The sequence below is a fragment of the Zingiber officinale genome, chromosome 4B (genome assembly GCF_018446385.1).
Source record: "Zingiber officinale cultivar Zhangliang chromosome 4B, Zo_v1.1, whole genome shotgun sequence".
Classification (NCBI taxonomy): Eukaryota; Viridiplantae; Streptophyta; class Magnoliopsida; order Zingiberales; family Zingiberaceae; genus Zingiber; species Zingiber officinale.
The window spans coordinates 862,201-880,228 of record NC_055993.1 but is presented as its reverse complement, the minus strand read 5'-3'; the positions used below and the strand labels follow the sequence as shown (position 1 = coordinate 880,228).

General features: G+C 36.8%; 3 protein-coding genes across 3 annotated transcripts; all 3 read left to right on the top strand.

The window, feature by feature from the left end:
• The first annotated feature begins 1,462 nt into the window (after window positions 1-1,462).
• On the top strand, window positions 1,463-2,687 carry LOC121974330 (RING-H2 finger protein ATL74-like). Its single transcript, XM_042525338.1, has 2 exons — window positions 1,463-1,597; window positions 1,844-2,687. Exon 2 carries the CDS (start codon window positions 1,909-1,911, stop codon window positions 2,485-2,487), a length of 579 nt encoding a protein of 192 aa, XP_042381272.1. The 5' UTR covers window positions 1,463-1,597; window positions 1,844-1,908; the 3' UTR covers window positions 2,488-2,687.
• A 2,540-nt stretch (window positions 2,688-5,227) lies between these two features.
• Window positions 5,228-11,078, top strand: LOC121974331 (protein FATTY ACID EXPORT 3, chloroplastic-like). Its single transcript, XM_042525339.1, has 7 exons — window positions 5,228-5,641; window positions 6,115-6,496; window positions 6,854-7,021; window positions 9,921-9,967; window positions 10,098-10,135; window positions 10,570-10,681; window positions 10,772-11,078. Exons 1-6 carry the CDS (start codon window positions 5,405-5,407, stop codon window positions 10,664-10,666), a joined length of 969 nt encoding a protein of 322 aa, XP_042381273.1. The 5' UTR covers window positions 5,228-5,404; the 3' UTR covers window positions 10,667-10,681; window positions 10,772-11,078.
• A 489-nt stretch (window positions 11,079-11,567) lies between these two features.
• LOC121974329 (glycerol-3-phosphate dehydrogenase [NAD(+)] 2, chloroplastic-like) lies at window positions 11,568-17,048 on the top strand. Its single transcript, XM_042525337.1, has 9 exons — window positions 11,568-12,112; window positions 12,198-12,334; window positions 13,066-13,171; window positions 13,409-13,610; window positions 13,838-13,925; window positions 14,997-15,144; window positions 15,613-15,762; window positions 15,849-15,998; window positions 16,630-17,048. The coding sequence occupies exons 1-9, from the start codon at window positions 11,774-11,776 to the stop codon at window positions 16,642-16,644; spliced, it is 1,335 nt and encodes a 444-aa protein (XP_042381271.1). The 5' UTR covers window positions 11,568-11,773; the 3' UTR covers window positions 16,645-17,048.
• The last annotated feature ends 980 nt before the right edge of the window (window positions 17,049-18,028 follow it).

Sequence of the window (18,028 nt, the reverse complement as noted above, 5' to 3'; positions counted from 1 at the left end):
GTTTAATGAAGTGAAGAATTTATAAATTGGGAAGACAAATGTCACTCATTTTCTTAAACAAATATCTACAAAAATGCTAGATTTCACAAGGAAAAATGATTGATTTTGTACTTTAGGTGTGGTAAATTAATACAATTTGATTAACTAAATGCAATAAATTGAAATTTTAAAATGGAGGAAGATTGCAACAGGCAAAAGAATATGAAAAAAAAACTATAAGCAATAACCTCAATCATTAGATTATAATGTCCAAGGTTCATTGCACCCACCACAAACTAACATAAGAGGACAGTTGGAAAAAAAAAAACCCAACTTTTAGGACTGATTATTATGTAGTTTCTCTTAGAGTTGAAAAAAATAGACATCAATCGAGCTTGCATTATTTTTTTTGTTAATATATTCAGAGATTAAGCTTGGGAATCTAATTCTAGATGCATGTTTTAACTGCATTGGATTCAAAGGCATAGATGAGCAGTAAATCCATGAGCCTTGAACTCCTGTTCTGACGTTTATCTCTAAGTTTCTTTTCGAACATTGTTCAAGAGTTTCTAAATCACTAGATGCTTCTGGCCACTTTGATATCATTGTTCTTTAAAAAATTGAACAACTCATCATTATAAAAACAGCACAATCTTAATCTACCAAAGAATCGATATCCTTAATTAATTGTCTTCTTCTATCAGACAAGTAAAAGAGTAAAAGAGAAAAAAAGACATCACTATCTCTGCCAAACAAACAATTGTTTGCGTTCTTAGCTGTGAAAGTAATTGAGCTATTAAAATTTTGAATTAATAAAGCATCATGTTTTTATGCCAAAGCAACACGAATTGATGATTTCTTTACCAACAGTGAGTCCTCTAACAGAGCAAATTCATTAACTGATAAATTTATTGAAACAGGCCTAATTTCACCCTTGATCAAATCTTACTAGATTCTCCTTTCCATCTGAAAGAGCATGTGCATCGAGACCACGAGATTCTAGGCAGACACGATGATTATGGGTCAATTTTCTCTCTCACATGCCTTCCTCTTGACAGTACTATGGTCAGTAGCCATTGGCCACACGCAAAAATATCTCAACCTCCACAAGATAAGCATGACAATGACACGGGAGAGCAGAGGCAAAATATCTAGCAACCCACCAATAAAATCTACTAATAGATCCAAACATGCAGCCACGGAAAAGGACCCCAGTGGTTAACTCAGAGCACCTGCAGGGTCCGTGCTTCAGGGAGCTGAAATGTTACTGGCCGGGGGCATTATCTCACAGGACACTAATAATTCATTGTTAATCACTTCATGATTTGATTATGGTGCTGCTTTAAAAAACTACAGCCACCGATGTTAATTCCTGTCCGACATGAACTGAAGATAAGATAATAAGCTTTCTCAAGTGGCTTAAGTGCATGCATAGCTCTAAACATGATTAGGTGGAACTTCTAATAGTGTTTTCCAATTTTTTTTTAGTCCTGAACAGCCACTGTGAGTATCCTTTCATGTGTCTGTATTTTATGTTTCTTGGCCTGTGCAGATTCCCCTACCCAAATCTATGTGTGTCTTAGGTAATTGAGCAAAGCTAGAGTCTTTACCTCAGCTGGTGAGTGATTCTTTCTCTGCAAAAGATTTCCAAATAGGAACTCATAGGTTTTGAGAGCATCCTTTGTCATCTGTATTCCTTTTGTTGGTGAGGAGATGCCACTTCCAATATCTCTCTCAATCGTCTTCAGATTCTTTGCTATATGACTGCCACAAAGGAGTATTCTTGGAGAGATTAGTAGGAATCTAAAGAGAGAGAGAGAGAGGGGCAAAAGGCATACTAAGAACGTCTTTCTTACGCTTGCAGCATACTTTCTTGGTTGTTTTTCATTCTGCCCCATTTCGTCGAACACCTTGCGGGCGGCAGGGCTTATGAGGAGGTTGCCAAGGGACAGGCACCTGGGGGGCTTCTTCGGGGCGCCGCCGGCGGCCAACAGGACAGGGCCGACCCACGTGGCAGCCGCCGGCAGCAACGCCAACTTCGACACCAACATGGTCATCATACTGGCGGCGCTGCTGTGCGCGCTGATCTTCGCGCTGGGGCTCAACTCGATCGTGCGGTGCGCGCTCCGGTGCGGACGGCGGCTGGCGTTCGAGACCCCGGAGGAGGTGGCCGCGCGGCTGGCGGCGACGGGGCTCAAGCGGCGGGCGCTGCGCCGCATCCCGGTGGCGGTGTACGGCGAGGGGGCGGACATCCCGCCGGCGACCGAGTGCCCCATATGCCTCGGAGAGTTCGCGGACGGCGAGAAGGTCCGCGTGCTGCCCAAGTGCCACCACGGGTTCCACGTCCGGTGCATCGACAAGTGGCTGGCGTCGCACTCCTCCTGCCCCACCTGCCGGCGTTCGCTGCTGGACCAAGGTGCCGGAGAAGGAGCGGAGGCGGCGGGGGGCCGGGCCGCGTGGCGGAGTGGCGTAGGCGCCGGCGAGTACGGCGAGCTCGCGCTGGCATAGTACCGGCAGCAATCGAGCTGCTCGGCGCTCGTTAGTCTGTGGAATTTGTGAGTGTGGAATGGAATTAATCATGTAGATACTGCAGAATCTACGGTGGATTTGGAAGAATATATCAAATTCTGCGTTGGAAAATTTTGTAGGCGACAGAAAACTTAGGAAGAAGAGGAAAGGTATCGAAATGGAAAATCTTTCTCTTCTCATTTTCCTTCTTTATCAATTCTGCTCTTTCTCCTTTGATTTTAGTTCGTAGATGATTTTGGTTTTTGCCCTTACGGTCAATAGTTACAGATTACTGGCCATAGAATAGAATCACTAGATTTTGTTTTAGATTGCCAACCCAAAACAGTCCCTTTTAGGCCAAGGAATGTCAGTGTGGCCATTTGCTTAGAGAATAAAACAACTACCATGGCAACTGAAGCAGAGGCATTTATTGTCCTAACCAAGCTTTAGCCAGGGCCTTAGAGGTGGAGAAATTTTTTACATGACAACACAGCAAAAAATAACTTTACAATTGAACATTACTTTAAGAGTTTTTATTGTTTGAAATGACTTCTTGATGGTAGAAAATACAGTGTCTCTAACTTCTTGAGAATTTGTTCCTTCAAATTTTCTCAAAGTCCTCTTTTATAATTAGGGTTGCCGTCGGGATAATTTCCGATTATCAATCGATTCCTAGTTTCCATTAATTGATTGTTACGTTGGATCCGATTGTTGCACATATAGAATGACTTTTTCTAACTCAATTTGATCACCATAGACCGAATGCTAAATCTCATCAATTGATTGATAGACAACCAGTCCAGTTTTCCAATTGATTTTTGAAGCTTTGGATGCTATGTAAGTCGACCAATCAGACCTATCAGTCGGCTGTCATTGTAGCAAAATTATTGTTCACGATTATTGTTCACAGTTGATGGTTGATTGATGCATGGTTCACAGGACTGAAAACTCCCGCAAACCTTAATTTCAAAGTGTAGAGTCCATCAGTCGACTAATACATCCTATCAATTATCAATAGACTAATACACCTTATCAATTAACTGATACTCCTATTTCAATATTATCATAGCTCAATTTTTGCTTTGCTTAGTATCATATTGACCTTAACTTATTATAACTTCCTTTGCCTAATATCCCATCTTTAACCTGTCAAGACTTTCTATTGCTTAGTATCCGATTAACCTTGACATGCTGAGACTTTCCATTGTCTAGTATTCGGTTAACTGTGACATGCTATGACTTTCTCATTACTTAAATCCGATCAATCTTGACATGACAGGATTTTTCCTCATCACCATGTCCAGTCAATGTTGATCCACTTGAGTTTTACATCTTGCAAATTCTTTGTTGGACTTCCAACGGCTAAATATCCACGGTTCGTTATGATTCACTTAGACTTCCTACCATCAAATATTCGGTCAATCTTGACTTACTTGACATCTCAGTCAATCACTATATATATTGATCAAATATCGAAACTCAAATTTGAATCATGCTGAGTTTGATCAACTAAGCTTGGTCAATCTTTACTAACATCGATTGCACAACTAGGGCATGATCAGATGACAAACTTAAAAAGATGAATATGCAATTAACTTCTCTTTTTGCAATTTTTTTTACCAGCCGAATACAACTCAAATACAAGCTTCAATTCGGATGTGTGTGCGCCCCTGTTAGCTTGGTACAGATAATAAACACTTCTATTTTGTCTAGATTAGACAAGGGTCACCAGTATACACCTCCGTTATGCGTATGCCACTTGTGTTTTTGTTAAACGTCTCTCCATACGACATGGAATTGTTACAGAGGAGCCGTTAATATGATGGCTATATTATTTTTTTTTAAAAAAACTTCAGATGTGCGAAAGCAACATCAATTTTAATATGCGGTAGAAATAATAAAAGAATCAAAACAAACATTAATAAGACTCGACTTTGACCTTAAGGCCTATTATGTGTTTTAACATCACCTCTAAATAAGGAACTGAGAAAGGATGAAATCTCTACGAGCATGAGACCTCAAACGTATCCTCAAACAGCAGATTAAGAATGTCCTGTGTCCTCTTGTTCATGATATCCTTAATCCTCATGATATATAAGATATTCTTGAGATATAATTTGATCTATCCGATCGGTATACAGAAAAAAAATATTTAAGGATAAAACATCCGAATTTTGTTTAGGTACTCTTTCAGTTAGGGGTGAGTAAAAGTTCGGTTAAATCGAAGAAACCGATTAAATCGACCGGATTTAAAAATTCGGTTCGATTTATTCGGAAATTCGTTTTTTTCTCCAAAAATCGGTTAATTCGGTTCAGGTTTGGTTTTAAATTTTTTTATTCGGTTAAATCGAATTGACCGAATAGACCGAATTTTTTAATGAAATCGGTTTTTTACACCATAAATTGTGACCGAACCAAAATTTTATTAAGCCAAATCAAATTTTTAGAAAAATCGATTTATTCGGTTTGTTCGATTTGATTTGTTCGGTTTTATTGAAAATTCAATTCGATTCTATTCGATTTTTATCAAAAATCGATTCGATTCAATTTGTTTGAAATTGATTTATTCAGTTTGTTTGAAAAAAAATCAATTTGATTCGATTAATTCGATTCACACCCCTACTTTAAACTCTAATTGTGGATGACGTGGGCAAATAAAAGTTGGTAGCTCTCCCTAAACAGAGAGGGCTCCTTCATTTAATTTTTTTAAAAGTAAAATTATTGATGTGGGCCCGTGCGGCCCACAAAAGACCTCCCTCCACCGTTGAGAGGCGAGAACAAAGGGGCCCAATTAGTACACCTCCTCCTTCCACTCTCGCTTTATATTCTTCTCTCTTGTTCTCTCCGGTACTTCTTACTCGCTTCCGACTTCCAGCCATCCTTCCACCACCCCCTCTCCGCCGCCAGGCAGTCTCCAATGGCTGCCTCTCTCCATGGATCGGTTCTCCTCCGGAACGCTAACCATAATCTCTATGGCATTCGAGTCGCCGCCGCTTTGCCTTCTTCCGCGGCATCCTTTCCTTTGGTCGCCGTCCCCCGCGGCTTGGATCCCGCTTGCTCCCTGCTGAACAGAAGGGTTCTGGGTTCTCTTCTGGTTCCAGAAAAAAGGCGGCCAAAAAAGTTTGTTGCTCTCGCGATTTCTCGCGAGGAATCGGTGAGCTGAACTACGACATCTTTGTTCTTCACATCTCTCTCATTTTGTCTCTATTACTAATCGCTCCATGTTTTTAGTGTCTTAACGGTTTATTTTTTGTGCTGAATCGGTCACAGCAACGATTCCGTTTTTTCCATGTCGCGGAAAAAAAAAGAGTTTTGTGTTGTCATTTCTTGGGGCATTTAGGATTTTTTTTTTTTTTAAATTTGTTGCAGTTTTACTTGAGGGTAAACTCATCGTCTATAGTTTAATTCCGATGGTCGAGAATACTGACGGGCTTAAAATGGGAGAAAGATATTTGCTAGAACTTTAACGTTTAAGCTGCCAAATGTAGATATCTTTCGTTAACAACTCAAATATGAAAAAAATGCCATCCATACTTTCACTGATATTAATTTATATTTACTGGTCTTGGTGAGATTAATTTTGTAACGCGTAAGAAGATGCTAAAGTATGTCTTAACTCTAATGTAGAAGAATTCAGATTTTGAAGTGGAGAAGGATAATGATCATGCCGCTGGAGGATCACAAGAAGCATGGAAGGAGGCACTTGAACGCTTGAAGGCAGAATCCTTAAATGTCAAATCTGTATCGGAAGAGGCATATCAGGTTTACTCGACGAAAGCTATAGAAATGTTGATGGATACATCCGAGAATCTCAAAATTCAAGCTGATAAAGTACAAACGGATCTAAGTGTATTAGCCCAGGAAATCTCAAAAGAAGGACAGGAGTATCTATCTGCAGCAGCAAAGAACTATCCTGATTCAGTTAGGGAAATATTGGAAGTTTATGCTTCAGTGGAGGAATTGAGCAATATTTCTTCAGTCAGAGATTTCTATCTTGGAATTCCCTATGGTATGGAGTAAGAATAATATTCCTATCTGGAATTGGCTTCAAGATGTTCTTATGTCTGCCCATTTAGTTTAAATCTCATAGTTTGTTATGACTTTATCAATTAATTATGCCTTCTTACGAAGGGGACCCTTGGCGTAATGGTAAAGTTGTTGTTTTGTGACCTAAAGGTCACGGTTTTGAATCTTGGAAATTGCCTTTTGCAAAAAGCATGGTAAGGCTGTATACAATGGATCCTTCCACGGGACCCCGCATGGCGGGAGATTCGTGCACCGGGTTGCCCTTTAATTATGCCTTCTTACACAGTCACCTTTGCTAGGTTTCATATTTCTTTTCAAAAAAAGAAAAATTTCTATGCAGGTTGCTTTCTTGCTGTTGGCGGTTTCCTACATTTTATGCTTACTGGAAGCATTCCTGCCATACGGTTTGGCTTTATTCTTGGCACTGCAATTTTGGCTCTGAGTGTGTCAAGCTTGAGGGCATGGAAGAATGGAAATGAAACCCCTCTTCTTTTGGTCGGGCAAACTGGTCAGCCTTTTTCTATTTTATTGCCTATGTCTGTGAAGTCGTGATTATTATTTATGTTTTCTTTTGACCCATTAGTCAGTGCTTGAAGTTGAAAAGTTCCTTCCACCATGAATCACATTTAAACCAAAATCTTGACAGTTTCTAGTTTTTATGAAGTTGGTCTTCCTAGAGCTCTCCTATGTCTTCTCTCATGATGAAGACTTCAATTCAAGAGTCTAGACCACTCAGTCAAACAAAACATCTTGTGTTTCTGTATTGGTAAGAGGAGAGAAGATCTTCTGAAGTTTTAATTCTATAATTGATTAAATATCTTCTAAATAACTTGTATGTATGAACCCCCTTTTTCAAATATTCACACATTGTAGTATTTTCTTATTTTGTCCCCTACTGTAGCTGCATCTGGTTGACCATACATTGTATTATCTACTCTCGATAATCACAATACACACCATAATGTTCTTGTCTCTTTTAATTTATTTAGTTTGCTGTTTTTAAACCACCCAGCCATCTGATCTATTAGTGAAATCTTTAATTACCAAACTATGTGAACAATTTCTTCATGAAGTTTCTAGTAAGGAATTAAATATCATAGAAAATTTCAACTTTTAGGGATATTTTGTTCATCCATCTAACATCCTACTGATTGCCAAAATTTCATGCCTTTGCTCTTAGTTGGGTTAAAAGCTCAAATTCTACTGTTTATCTCTGTATGCATTTTCGGAAGTAATTCCAAAAAACTAACAATTCAAACATTCCAATTAGCCAGTATGTTTAGCATTGCTACTATAAACTATCATTTTGGTCACATATTACTGGATTTTACTTGGATTTAGGTTCAAAAGAGTTACTAAAGGTGGTAACGAAAACAAAATACATTGGCACAATGCAAAACATTAACACGTATTTTAATTAGCATTATGCTGATTCAACAAATAATTAATTTCAAATATAGGCTTGTGGGATTCCAATGATGGACACCAATGCATCCCTCAATGAGCGGGAAATCAATGTAATTTATTTTTTATTTTGATTTTTGTGAAATTAAGACTTTATTCTATTATTTTTATTTACACTTTTCTATGAGCAAGGAAATACTGCCTTTGACCTAGAGGTGAAAAGGCTGTATGGCTCTCTTGTAATAACACACAAAAATGTAAGCTTGAATATCTTCTAGTAATTTAGCATAGTTCCTAATTTGAAAATTAAAATAATAAGTGAAATAAGCATGCATTAGGTTTAATTTGTCTCACAGTAGAATTAATATAAATGCTTTTGTAGGGCCCTTTATGGGATTTCTAAGGCTAATGAATACATAAATATGCTCTATTGTTGTTTTTGAGTATAACATATTTTCTTTATGATAATCAAAACTAAACTCAATTTTTCACCTAGTTCGCTCTCATACACATAATAAGACTCCTGGTTTGGTGGATAGAAGTACACAAAATAACCAAATCAATATGCTAATGAGCTTTAAATTAAAAAAATTACTAAAACAAACACATACTTGTAGATTCCACTAGAGTTATTATAAACAATTTCAGCAATTGTTATTCCTATCTTGTTCTTTTGTACTTTTAATTTAGTTGGCTCTTTTAAGCTCTCAAGGTAGTGGCAATTGTAGGTTTGGATCATGGTTAGTAGCATATGAACTTTTTCATAAATGTGGTGAATCACTGAATTATCAAATAGCTTTACGGAAGACTCAAGTTAACAATAGTTGAGTGACCTTTTTAGGAGGCTCAGATAAAGGATTGACAAGGGACTCTTTTAGAAGGTTTAAATAAAAAATCATTAGAATACTTTTTGGAAGGCTCATGAGAAATACTGTCAGATGATCTTTAGGAGCTTAAGTAAAATATTATTAGAGCATTCTTGAGAAGTGTGAAAAAAGGATCATCAGAGGGTTTTAATGCAATACTAAAGATTATCAATCTTGGGGTATAGGTCGGGCTTGGGATATGGGCCACTAAATGCAGTAAGAATTCATCTAGTTATATGATTGTGATCATGTTGGGTGCTCGCTGAAGGGGCAATTTATCAAGGGATTCTTTTGGAGTTGAGTATTGCAGTTTACTTAGGGTACTTAAGGATAGGATTACTTGGTGAGATACAATTTTTGATCTCAATAGCATGTCGACTAGAATTTGCTTCTATTTGGAGTTAAGTTGATCATCCATCTACTTTTTTGATCTCAACAAGAGGTTTTTCTAAGGTTACAACATTAAGGGCTTACCTAATGAGTCACTTTTAAGGCTCAGCCATATAGAGATTTTTCTATGGTCAACATAACAGAGGAGTCCTTTAAAATCAAATCATTAGAGATCTTCTAGCTTCAAGTCAATAGAGTACTTTTCTAAAATAATTTATATGATTCTTCGAAGGCTGAATTTTGTTGTTCGATTAAAGGCTAATTTTGGTTTGATAGAGTAGAGAGGTATTAAATATTATCTTTAAATTTTAAAATTGGTTCTTATCTTGAAACATTTTCATTCAGTTATATTTTCCTTCAATTTGAATATCTGTATATTTGATTTGTAGATTTTTTTTAAAAGTTCTAGGATTTACTTCCTCTACTTGGAACACTACCTTCTCGATTAGGGGACGGTCAGAAATATAAAATTCAGCTATGATACCAATTGATGCATTATGAAATATCATATCACAAAAGAATTCAAACAATATATATGGGACCCTACCCTTTTATAGACTTACAAGACCACACTGTGCCTATTTTCTTTGTAAAAATACAACATAGTTCACTCAAAAAAACTATAATAAGCTTTTTATAATTTAATAGTTAAACAATTTAATAATTTCAAATATAGTTTATTTATATTCCTAATTGCTTTCTCTGTATCTTTATCCACATGTTCTAACTATCTCTCCACTGGTGCAGCAATTTCAGCTATTATTTTCTTCAGGCAGTGGATGTTGTGTTCTCAGGTATAGGTTTGTTTGGTTTCCTAGAATTCAACGGTGTTCTGACAAGTTAGAATGCTTTCTAATTTTATGTTCCTATGAGAATAATAAAAAAAATTCACTTGGCTTTGTTGGTTTATTTATTACTATGCAGAGGGGATTATTTCCAAACCTCTTGATGCTTGCTATCAGGTTAGCATGTCCTAAATTAACATACTTCTATTTTATGCTTGCTATCAGGTTAGCATGTGTCATGTGTCCTTGGTCATTTCAGAGTCCTTCAATCTTCAGGCTTGGCCCAATATGGTATTTTTGGGATTTGGTAGCTACAAGTAACAGTGGTCATATTATATATTGATGCCAATTGATTTCCTAGTGGTTGTTAGCATGGTTTTAGATAGCACTAATCAGTAATCACTATCCACTCTAGAGGATGGCTGACATGCAATTTCCAGGTCTGGCACATGATTTCAGATCTTAGAAATTTTCTAGCATTTTTTTCATTTCAGTTTTACCACGTGTATTTATAAAACTTCTTTTTTCTACAACATATTGTAATAACAAAAACACTCTATTCTGCTTCATGATAATACCTTTGGCACTAACCACCTTGCTTTGTTGAACAGCGGTGCAATGATGGGTTTCTATGCTTATAGACTTGCAATAGATCATTTCAACAAGGATGATGACCTGGAGCAGAGCTCAGAGAATCAGCAGCCATAGTGGAGGCCTGGTTAGGTAAACCTTCCTACATGTTTAGATACTAAACATAGATTGGTTGATATGATCAAATGCTTTGAAAATCCTAACGTATGATCTTTGATGAAGGATATATTGAATAAGCAGAGACAATACTGAAAGAGATCAGGCTGAGTTCCAAGGATATGCTTTTGGAAGCTTCTGAAATTTTGACATCCAGGAATGTTTATGTGTATGCTTTTTCTTTCCCTTTAGCATGTAAGTTTAAGCGTCTAGCTAATAAAAGGATCGCAAATGGTGGTTAGACGTCAGTCATGGTTGCTATTCACCTGAGTACTGTCAAAAATGTCACAATTTGCTTAGTTTGAAGTATTAACTTCACAAATACATATGTGCAAAATTAATATAGTTTGAAATAGAGATTAATGTTTGGATAGAGCTAGTAATTTTTGATTAATGAATGTGACAAGAGAATACATGTATTTAATTTTTCGAACTAATCTGTCTTTTAGTAATAAAATGACCTTTGTTTGGTTTTGGTTCAACTCAATTACTTTATAATAAAGATATAAATTATTACATTAAGAATTTTTTTATATTTTGATGAACTAATTTTATCAATATTTTGGCATGTCATTAATTTATTTGCTTCATAGTCTATGCCACCATTCTAATTAATTATATTATTATTTTTGAATATTTATTCCAAATGAACTCCTAACAAAATGATACAATTGATTGAGGCATAAATTATGGTGTAATGGTTGACATGCTAACAATTAATTACAATTTGACATAAAATAATGACACGATAAATTTGGTAGATTTATTAATTTTAAAAATTTATGATATATTTATTAATTTTAAATATTCAGCTATAATATACTCGTCCATAAATACATAAACAATACCGACGGCATTCAACTACTTCCAGTTGACGTGCTGACGTATAAATGTCGAGCCCAATGGGCCTGATACGTACGGCCACTTAATTGGCCGCCGGATACGACCACGTGACCTATGTGGAAGCCACGAGAGGAGCACTGAACAAAACCCTGAGGGGGCTTCTCCGCGCGGGAACGGATAAAACTCCGTCGTCGTTGCGCGACACGACACCCGCCCATCCAATCAATGGCCGGGGTCTTCATCGCCGACCCTTCGCTTCTCTCTCCGCTGCCGCCTCTCCCCTCGGCTCGCCGATCCTTCTCCCTTCCGGAGAGGAATCTGCGGCTCTACCGCAACCCCTGGCTCCTTCCCGCCTCCTCCCCCTGCGTCCCTCCTTGCTCCTGTGCTGCCGGAACCCTAGACCCAGAGCCCTCCGAAGAAATCGATAACACTAGCTTAAGCACTAGGATCGAGGGTGGCAAAGACCGTCGGAGGGCTGTCAGGATTGCGTGGGAGAAGCTGGTCCGCTGGTCCCGATCCTGGCGGTCGAAAGCTAAGACCGACGTCCTTGAGAGGACCAAGAAGGTATTGAGCATTTGGACTCGTATTGATATTTTTGTTTTTAATTTCTTCCCTCCCTGCTTTTTCGGTGATTGATTTGGGAGATTAGGTGGCTGTTCTTGGAGGGGGGTCATTTGGGACAGCAATGGCAGCACATGTTGCGAGCAGGAAGGCCGGGATGGAAGTCTCGATGCTCCTTAGAGATAGTGATGTCTGTCGAGCTATTAATGAGACGCACTTCAATTTGTAAGGCGTCAGCTGGATCAACCAGCTTTACAATTTTTTCTAATAACCATTTTCCTAAGACGTTTCTAATCTTAATTAGTTTGTGCATTGAAAATCCTCATAACGTCTATGGTCAATATTCTTGTTCTCAATAATTTGATTCATTCTGCATTGAAGTTGGTTAATATATCGATAAGACATGTTGGATAAGTAGTCAAAACAGTTTTTTTAAAAAAAAAATTTTGCACGATCCAGATTATGTAGTAACCAACTTAAAACAAGCTTGCATTACAATTGTTACTGAGGAAAGATCCTTTCAACAAACTTTTTTCTAATGGCCGACAATTGATCTTCCATAAAGGGGGAACTTATAATTAAGGTGTTCTGGAATGATGGAATGCCCACAATACCAGGATCTAGTTAGATCCAATTTGAGGGATTTTGTAGGTTTATTAATGAGGGCTCCGGGGCACTAAGTACTGGAATATATTCATTTTTAAACATAGAGTGACCCAAGCTCTTATCTAGCTTCTAGGTTCCAACAAACTCGACTTTAATATAAAGGAACTGGAAGTTTGGAAAAGAGCTATTAGATAACATTTTACTAAACCTAAGTTATGTGATTTGTGGAAAGTACTTGACAATGGAAAAGAATAATTTGAGAAGATTTAATATTGACTTTTAAACTAATTAGTTGGAAGAAAGACACCTTTATTTGTTAAATCTCCATCATTTAATCTTTTTTGCTGCAGCAAATATTTTCCTGAACACAGACTGCCAGAAAATATTATGGCCACAACCAGTGCCAAGGATGCTTTATTAGGAGCTGATTTTTGCCTACATGCTGTTCCTGTGCAGGTAGCTACAAGCCTACAAATTCTTTGACCGTTTTTCTTGATTCGAACATAAAATTATTTTAAACTAATATGGCTTCCTAACGGATTTCTGTTGAAGATCTTTATAAGTTTACAAATTCTTCCTTTGGCTTTTTCTTGACTTGAACATAAAAATATTTTGGACTAATATAGCTTCCTAACAGATTTCTGTTGAAGATCTTAATAAGTTTCACTCTTGCTACTTGGTCTTTTTTTGCAGTTTAGTTCATCCTTTCTTCAAGGCATTTCACAACATGTTGACCCAAACTTGCCATTTATATCTCTTAGTAAAGGGTTGGAACTGAATACTCTTAGAACAATGTCTCAAATCATTCCATGTGCATTAAGAAACCCTCGTCAACCATTTGTTGTGTTATCTGGGCCTTCTTTTGCAATAGAGTTGATGGGCAAGATGCCAACAGGTATGCTTTGTGCCATAAATGGGTAATTACTATGTCTATTCTGTAGCATGATGATGTTGATATATATTGCTCCATTCATTTACTAAAACTAGGTTCTGTCATGCTCACATGTTAACCTGATTTTTCACTTAGTAATAATATTCAAAATCTACAGATGCTAGACTCCCGTGTCTGTATTATTTTCATTCCAGAAGCTAAGAGTTTTCTAATGACCTTTGGGGTTGCAGCAATGGTGGTTGCATCAAAAGACAAAAAGTTGGCAAGGTCAGCTCAGCAATTATTAGCTTCCCCAAACCTGAGGATTAGCTCCTCGAGGTAAAGAAGATTTTCAATTTTATGTTATTTATTTCTTATTTTTAAAAACTCATACATGCTGGTTCATCCAGAGTCATCAGAAGAATAATAATTGCAGAGACAATACAAGTAGTCTTTCAATAGTTAATATGGAAACTATGGTTTGTATGCTGAAAAATCAGCATACATGTCTTTGTTTAAACCCTGTGTAAGCTCTCATACTCCCCAGACCCCCACATCTTGTACATACATCCCGTATTTAAAATCTCAACAGGCTTTGGGCCTTTCTCCCAAAAGGGAAAAAAATATCTCTGATCAAGATGGATATCAAAATTAAACAAGATGGTGTGGTTACAATTTTAGGCAATGATTTGGCTTACTTGGTGAGAGTGGTACTTTATCGTCCACCAAAGTCAACCCAGTAGAACTTGAACTTATGAAAGGGTTGTGGGCCTGGTGGCACACAAATGGTAAATATTTTATGAAAGCAAATTGAAGAAATGAGTGTTAGGCATTCAGTGATAGGAAAATTTCTTAACATTCAGTGACTATACAGTGAAACTTGCTTCTGAGTATAATGGAAAGCTTTATCTTATTCTTCCAAAGGTTTGCACTTGTTAGTCTAAGAATGGTCTGTGATTGTTGATACATCATGAAGGTGAATTCTCCAACATGCCATTTTGGGACCAGTTATGGCTTTATGTTCTTAGCAACCTACAATATTGCCTAGTGATAATTCCAGGATTTTGAAGTTTGATTAATGTATTTTATGGTGATTTCTTTTTCTACTAATAAATAGAAATGCTTAAAACTCTCTTATGATCAATGCAAAGAATTACACTACAATTATATTTGTACCATCTTCTTGGTGGATGATTTGACATTATTCTCTCCAGAATATGAAATGTTGGTATGTACCTAACATGAGTGACAAGCCAAACATGCTCCTATTTTCCATTGTTCTCTTTGTTTTTTAGAATTGTTTAATTTAGTTGTGGAATAAATAAATGTCTTATTGCTAATTTGGATTTGTACTCATATAGTTAGCTTTGTGAATCTTTATTCTTCAATTTATGACTTGTGATACTTCAGGGATGTTACAGGAGTGGAAATTGCAGGTGCACTGAAAAATGTGCTTGCCATAGCATCAGGGATTGTGGAGGGAATGAATCTTGGAAATAATTGTATGGCTGCTCTTGTGGCGCAGGGATGTTCTGAGATAAGATGGCTGGCTACAAAGGTTGGATCAAAATCTGTTATGTCAATTACATGCCTAGTGCCAACTGCCAGTAGTTCTACATATAGCAGTTCATATAAATTATTGCCTTATTCTCCTTTTCTGATTAAAGAAGCAATCAATACATAAACTTTCAGTTTTTTTTTAAATACCTAGGGTTTGTCATCAGTTATGAACAGTTTGAATGATTTTTTTTTTATTGCTGTAGATCCATGTTACCATACTGTCAAGTATGTTTTTTTTTCCATTCTTTTTTCTGCTTTTAATATTTGAAAAGGATAGACTTTCCATCTAAGAGGTCACGGGTCTTAATTCTTAGAAATAGCCAAAGCAGGGTTAGATTGCGTATGATAGACCCTTCCTTGGGGCCCGTATTGGCGGGAACTTCGTGCACCGGACTGTCCTCTATTGCATCTTTTCACTGCAGCATTTTATTTCTAAGAGGTGGTAATTTTTTGTTTTATCTTGAAGATGGGAGCAAAGCCAACAACACTTACTGGACTATCAGGATCTGGTGACATTATGCTTACATGTTTTGTTAATCTTTCAAGAAATCGAACTGTTGGAGTGCGGCTTGGATCAGGAGAGAAGCTTGATGACATACTGGGTTCAATGAATCAGGTTTCAGATATATCTCTTTATCTTTAACAAGAGATGGAAGCAAAATCTACTATCAACTTGACTATCATTTTCCTTTCACTCTGCAGGTTGCTGAAGGTGTATCCACAGCTGGGGCAGTCATTGCATTGGCTGAGAAGTACCATGTAAAAATGCCAGTTCTAACTGCAGTTGCTCGCATTATTGACAATGAATTGACTCCCAGAAAAGCTGTTCTTGAGTTGATGAGCTTACCACAGGTTTGAATAGTTCCTGTGATTCATTGTTTGTCACACAGTGATAGCTGATATGGGTGAACTGGATTAGTAGATGGAGAAATACCCACGAACCTGAAATCCATTTGCATGCCGTCACATACAACACTTGGATTCTGTTTACTTGTTCAATTAATTGGGAAAACCTAAATATTTGGGTTCTTTATGAAAGTAATAGATGCCTTCTTTTGAATTATCTTGCAAAATTTCAAATCTAAGAATTATGGTTTTATGTTTATATGGAAAGCAATAGAATACCTCCTTTTCAATTATCTTGCACAAAGACATGTCTAAGAGTTAAAGGTTTTATGTGATACTAGAAGAGGACATTAAATATTGTGTGACTTCCCTTAGGACGGGGTTCCAATGTTATCATGGTTTTAGTGTGAAAATTTTTTGGGGTCGAATTGATAAATGAAAAGGTTAATCTTTAGCATTTAACCTTCACTTGGAGGTAGATGAGAATGCCATACTAGTTTACTACTAAGAATCTTTGGGTATCTTATGTCGTATGAAAATGCAATGAGATAGTGTCTGAAATGAGGTTCAGAACTTAACTGATAAGTTATTCTTTATTGAATTTATTGGCTGCTTTACATTGATAATTCTATTGTAGGTCGAAGAAGTTTGAGAAGCTATTGTACTCGAGGTTTATAGAACATGTGAGGCTGAATATGATGTGATTCTGCATTCACGGTATGATTTATCAGTGGTAATTACCATACTCCCTTGGAGCAGCGGCCATACTTGACCTTGCCCGGATTCCATTTAAATCTTTGAAGTACGGCTCGCACCATGCTTCATGAGGACCATAATATTGTTGAGGTTCTGAGATGTTCTACTGAACTTCGGGTACCAAATTTTTTTTCCTAGGAGAGATTTTACTTTCTAAATTTTTGCACTTTAATCTTGGGGAATATTCCATCGAGATAAATATGTACGTGATACCAGTTAATGTCAGGGAAAATTATCTTTTTCTACTATAATTGATGTTTGATCTGCAATGTAATATTTTTTCTTGACTAATTACACGCATGATAGTATCTCAAGAAAGAAATGCACTTTTTTTTGGTGGAAGATATTAGTTCATCTTTGTCTTTATATATTTTATTTTAATAATTTATAAATAATTTTATGCATTAGCTTTTGCTAAACGGTCATGACGTGGGGATCTGAACAATCCTTATCTCTGGCCATCGGAATTGCGTGGGATCATTCTGTCAGAGAGGGGTCCATAGTATTTATGGTGTCACATTTGTTTAAAACATGATAAATGCAGCGGAATAAAACATGATATTTATAATTATTTATTTTTGTTTTGGGTAAAAGATCTATTTTTTTTATAAAATTAAAATTAAGATATATTAATTATAATTATTTTTTTACTTGAATTTTAAATTATATTTAGATGCCGAAAAATTATCTTCTGTTTTTTTTTATTATTATTATGACAAAACTCAAAGAATAACATATTTCGATCGTTATTTTCTCCAAATCTTCCTTTTTGGATAATTCATAGCATAATCTTTCTCTTATCCCGTATCAAATATCTTTTGCATGATCAGTTCAGATTCTCTGTCCTTATTTTTTTCTATTTCTGTGTCCCACTGTCGATCGGACAGGTCAGATTATATCTTAAGGATACCTTACACATCACGAGGATACTGTACATATTTTAAAAATGTCATGATGCATTGAGATGTAATCTGGTCCGTCCGATCGACAGTGAAATACGAGGACAGAGAAAAATAGGGATAGAGGATCTAAACTATTACATGATAGCCCGGGGCCACATCTACCCATTTAGTTAGTTGGCGTTCTTAATAGCTAGCGCTAGCTACTAGTTCTGCATGTCCCATTCACTTGGTTACTCTGTGAGTCTACTAGTACTCTGGGCCTACTCTGGGCCTGCTAAGCTAAGTCTTCATAAGTCGTCGTTCTCTACTGAGTCTTCGTTCTCGTGGTTACTCTGTGGTCATAACTAGCTTAGGGTCAGCTATAAGGTCATATAATTT

What these genes read in the sequence shown, in the direction of transcription:
- LOC121974329 (XM_042525337.1), top strand. Translation starts at nt 11,774, where the DNA reads ATGGCCGGGGTCTTCATCGCCGACCCTTCGCTTCTCTCTCCGCTGCCG. An exon ending in TCCTTGAGAGGACCAAGAAG is followed by an intron (nt 12,113 to 12,197) that starts GTATTGAGCATT and finishes TTGGGAGATTAG; the next exon opens with GTGGCTGTTCTTGGAGGGGG. An exon ending in TACATGCTGTTCCTGTGCAG is followed by an intron (nt 13,172 to 13,408) that starts GTAGCTACAAGC and finishes CTTTTTTTGCAG; the next exon opens with TTTAGTTCATCCTTTCTTCA.
- LOC121974330 (XM_042525338.1), top strand. Translation starts at nt 1,909, where the DNA reads ATGAGGAGGTTGCCAAGGGACAGGCACCTGGGGGGCTTCTTCGGGGCG.
- LOC121974331 (XM_042525339.1), top strand. Translation starts at nt 5,405, where the DNA reads ATGGCTGCCTCTCTCCATGGATCGGTTCTCCTCCGGAACGCTAACCAT. An exon ending in CGATTTCTCGCGAGGAATCG is followed by an intron (nt 5,642 to 6,114) that starts GTGAGCTGAACT and finishes ACTCTAATGTAG; the next exon opens with AAGAATTCAGATTTTGAAGT. An exon ending in AGTGGATGTTGTGTTCTCAG is followed by an intron (nt 9,968 to 10,097) that starts GTATAGGTTTGT and finishes ATTACTATGCAG; the next exon opens with AGGGGATTATTTCCAAACCT.